This window comes from Schistocerca piceifrons, chromosome 2, assembly GCF_021461385.2.
Source record: "Schistocerca piceifrons isolate TAMUIC-IGC-003096 chromosome 2, iqSchPice1.1, whole genome shotgun sequence".
NCBI lineage: Eukaryota > Metazoa > Arthropoda > Insecta > Orthoptera > Acrididae > Schistocerca > Schistocerca piceifrons.
In genome coordinates this window covers 66,151,907-66,156,456 of record NC_060139.1, presented here as the reverse complement: position 1 = coordinate 66,156,456, position 4,550 = coordinate 66,151,907, and the positions used below count along the sequence as shown (strand labels likewise).

Here is a 4,550-nt window from a genome sequence, read left to right as displayed (position 1 = left end):
TCCCAAACTAGCAGAATTCCTAAACTTCCTCTTCTTCGTGATCCCCAATTACGATATTGAGTTTCCCGATGTTTTCATTTCTGCTACATCTCATTGCCTTTGTCTTTCTCCGATTTTACTCGCAATACATATTCAGTACCCACTACACTGGTCATTCCATCCAACAGATTCTGTAATTCTTCTTCACTTTCAATGGCGATAGCAGTGTAATCGATGCTATCCTTACACCACGAATTTAAATCCCAATCTTACCACATAAATGCATACAACTTACTCTATGTTGAAACAAGGAACGACAGAGAATAAACTAAAAGAAAACTTCTTACAATGGTCAGCGACATTATTAAAATGATGCTGCACTGAACCCAACTTGGTAGCAGGTAATGTTGTGAATTAGGTTGAAGTGTAATCAGAAAAATCATGGTGCCGTGAAATAACATGCATGTCGTACCGTCCATAAAATTTGGGAATAAAATAAACGTAACACCAACAGTAATAACCGAGCAGTCATAAGATTGTGTCCAAGCAAAAATTAAAAGTAAAATCAAAGTGTCATAAGAAATACAGTATCTATGTCGACTCACATGAACAGCGCAAATTGAACAAGGCCATTTGTAATACACTGGTCTAACGTCAATTCGTAAAGGACCACATCATGATACCTGGTGAAAACGTCGCAGATATTCTAAGTTAATATATGGAAAACCTATGTCACTACTGAATAGCAAAATAGTTAATGTCGAATCAAACTGACGAAAATCAGGACAGCATATGGACAAGAGGTGAAAGGATACCAATGTTAAGATTCACTGATGACATTCCTGACCTCAGTGAAAGTGAAGAAAAGTTGCAGGATCTGATGAATGGATTGAATAGTGTAAGCTGTACAGAATATGGATTAAGAGGAAATCGAAGAAAGATATGAGCAATGAGGTGCAACACAAATTAGAACAACAAGAAACTTAACACTCTCTGTACCAGGCCTATTTTATGCACCCGTCCCTAGAAATCGGGCAATTTTACCAATATTAAAAAAATTACTGCATCAAATCTACTGTTTGGATTGTGGCAAATTTGGTACCATCTTGAAGCTGCACATTTCTACTTTAATTCTGAGTGAAAGAAACTACTTTACAATGCACAGCTTTAAGGTACAGTTATAGAAATCACTTAGATGTTTTAAGAATTTAGAAAAAGTCATACGAATAAGGGAATACAATTGTGATTTATTTTTAACCAAAATTGTGGCACTACATTACATGTTTCTGATAGTATACAGTATTACATATAAATTTCACACAGAATCATATTGTTTTTTAGTGTGGAAAATTTTAAAGCAAGGTTCCAGGCAGAGTGCAACGCCACACTGTTCACATTCGTATCGTGTCTCTTTGCGAGAAGCCTTGCCACTCTGTTTCTTGCTCCTGGAACTGCACACGTGACACACACGAGCAGCATACTTCTTAGTAGTTGCAGGTATGTGCTGCAAAAAATGTCTCTTTGTTAGCCGACCTACAGTTCCTTCATTTCTTGGAATGAATTCAAGTGTGTCGTCTTCAACAAGCTGAACTGCAAGCACTGTTATAAAGTCTGTTATTGTAATTTTCTTCCTGTGCACTGCATTGTACAGCCAAAATGCATTTGATACTCCCATAAGCAGCAAATGGAAATATAATTTTCGCCACCATTTCACAGTTCTGTGCTGGAACGGATTGTACTGCAGGCGTTGGTCTCCAATATCCACTCCAATTTTATTGAGGTTGTAATCAAGTACCTGAAGTGGTTTCAATACTACAGACCCATTTCTCTTAGTATGCGTACCAAATGTTGCTTGATGCCTTGTAGACAATGTATACACATCTCTCTTATCTTTCCACTTCATTGCCAATACATTATCTTTACGCCGAAAAGACATTTCGCCCTTTTTCAGCTTAGCAGATACTAAATCTTTAGGCAATCCTTTCCTGGATTTGTTCACAGTACCAACAGCTCCAGTGCCTTTCTCTGCCAGTTGCTGAAATAGCTCTGGACTGGAATAAAATCGATCTAAATACACAGTGTGGCCTTTGTTCAGCAAGCTGCTGTCAGACAACAATCGCAAAATAACCGCAGACGAAGAATTGTCAACAATATGCTTACCAGCATAAACTTCAAAATTTACAACATAGCCACTACTGGCTTCAGCAACAGCATATACTTTCAGTCCATACTTATGAGGCTTATTTTGCATGTAAACACGGAAACTCACACGACCTCGAAATGGGCAAATTCCTTCATCAATTGTCACTTTTTCTGAGGGACGATATGCCTGGATACATCGCTCCTTCAAATTATTATAATATGGCAAAACTTTGTAAAGTGGATGAAATCCATCTTCGCCTGGTTTTTTCTGATTTGAATTGTCAACAAGATGCAAGCATGACAGTATCTGAGTGAAACGCAAACGGCTCATGACATGGGGACAAAAGTTACAACTAAGAACAGGATTAGTGCTCCAATGGTCCGCAATTTTGGGCTTTTTCGAAACACACATGTGGAAAATAATACCCAAGAAACGCCTCATCTCACTTATAGTCACTGGCTTCCACGAACTCAAAACTGAATGGGGCTTCAGATTATTTCCTCTTCTTTTCTTCTGTATTGTCTGTGATGCATACAAATTTGTCTGTCTCTTGAGTTCATTTACGTCACTGTCAGTAAGGAACACTTTACTGCAATCCAGTACAGAACTCGACTCATCAATATCCACTAGTATCTGCCTGGGTGTCGTGTTGACAGGCAGAGGTCGGTAGGTGTCAACTGCAGTCCACTCACTGTCTTTCGGATACGGCACAGCTGCTGGATTTGAAGCAACACCTTCAACATCATTCTCGTCTTCATCTGAAGACAAACTGTCATCAATCTCGTCTTCTAAAAAGAATATCACATTATGTGTAACTACATACATCGTTTACACATGTTCAACAGATATGTGCGTACTGCACAATTACGTGGAAAATTCGGAAATACGTACCTTCAAACACACCATTGCATTCAGAATCGTCTGAATCACTCTCTACATTATCCAGAGTGTCGCTATGATTGATCAAATCCGCAATTTCTGCGTCTGATAAACCGCGCCGAAACATGATGACAAACAACTGAATGATATACAGACTGAGAACGCAAAGATAAGTTTTAACATGAATTACAGCGCTGCCGTGACATCTATGGACGCATTTTGTTAATAAACATCTGAAAAACGTATAGCGCTGGCCAAACCCGTAGAAATAACGTTGCAGTGTTTTGAATGAAATTAAATGTAGCGGCCCGTAAATTTTACGGGCTTGGTGATTTTCGCGCGATCCCAGGCCCGTAAATTTTACGGGCTTGGCGCTTAGAGTGTTAAGATCATAACCGGTGATGACGAAGAAGATGAAGTTAAAGAATTCTGCTATCTAGGCATCAAAATAATTCCTGATGGTGGTGCAAGGAGGACATAAAAAGCAGACTAGCATTGGCGAAAAGGGCATTTCTTGCCAAGAGAAGCCTACTACTACCAAACATAGGCCTTAATTTGAGGAAGAAATTTCTGAGAATGTACGTTTGCAGCCCGTCACTGTATGACAGGAGACATGGACTGAGGCAAAACCGGAACGGAAGAGAATAGAAGCATTTGAGATGTAGTGTTACAGACGAATGTTGAAAATTGGGTGGACTGATAAGGTAAGGAATGAGGTTGTTCTCCGAAGAATCGGCGAGGAACGGAATAAATGAGGAATACTGACAAGAAGAAGTGGCAGGATGATAGGACACCTGTTAAGACTTCAGGGAGTAACTTCCATAGTACTAGAGGGAGATGTAAAGGACAAAATCCGCAGAGGAAGACAGAGACTAGAATACATCCAGCAATTAACTCAGAACGTAAGTTGCTAGTGCAACTCAGAGATGAAGAGGTTGACACAGGAGAGGAATTTATGGCGGGTGGCATCAGACCAGTAAGAAGACTGATAATCAGAAATAATAATAATACTAATAATAAATGAACAAATTCAAATCTTGCAGTGTAAATTCGCAAGAGTCAAAACAGATGGAGACCAAAGTTACATTTTAAATCCATTAAAACTAAGTGCAACTGCAATTCAGGTAATTAGGATATTGCTTAACCCCACAATGTAACCTTGTGCCGATTAGCAGAGCCATGTAAGTCACGGTGAAGTTCAAGCCAACTACAGGCGTCATCCAGCGAGAGGAAAAGAAACGAAGTGGCACCCCCACCAGTGTGTGTACAAATAATATTCAACCAGGAACACGTCAAGAGTACTAACAAACTAATGTCTAGAGACGATCATATGGCCAAAATTAGTCACTTGCATTCTTTCAAAATCTCGTCGAAGAAATGAAAGAAGCAACTTCTACTGAATCCCTCTCGATCTTTCAATAATCTATATTGTTGACATATTCGATGTGTAAAAATTTAAAGTTTATCGATAATATCCACAAACCGCGCCATTAGGAGCGACGTGGAACACTCTTAGACCCACTAGGATCGGAAGCATTCCATGTTCGTC

The 4,550-nt window shown here is 39.3% G+C and overlaps 1 protein-coding gene across 1 annotated transcript; it reads right to left on the bottom strand.

Annotated features, from left to right (window-relative positions):
- Nucleotides 1–1,294: 1,294 nt before the first annotated feature.
- Nucleotides 1,295–2,947, bottom strand: LOC124775150 (piggyBac transposable element-derived protein 4-like). Its single transcript, XM_047249990.1, has one exon. It carries the CDS (start codon nucleotides 2,945–2,947, stop codon nucleotides 1,295–1,297), a length of 1,653 nt encoding a protein of 550 aa, XP_047105946.1.
- Between the last annotated feature and the right edge of the window lie 1,603 nt (nucleotides 2,948–4,550).

Coding starts and splice junctions, on each gene's coding strand:
- LOC124775150 (XM_047249990.1), bottom strand. CDS start 2,947: ATGTATGTAGTTACACATAATGTGATATTCTTTTTAGAAGACGAGATT.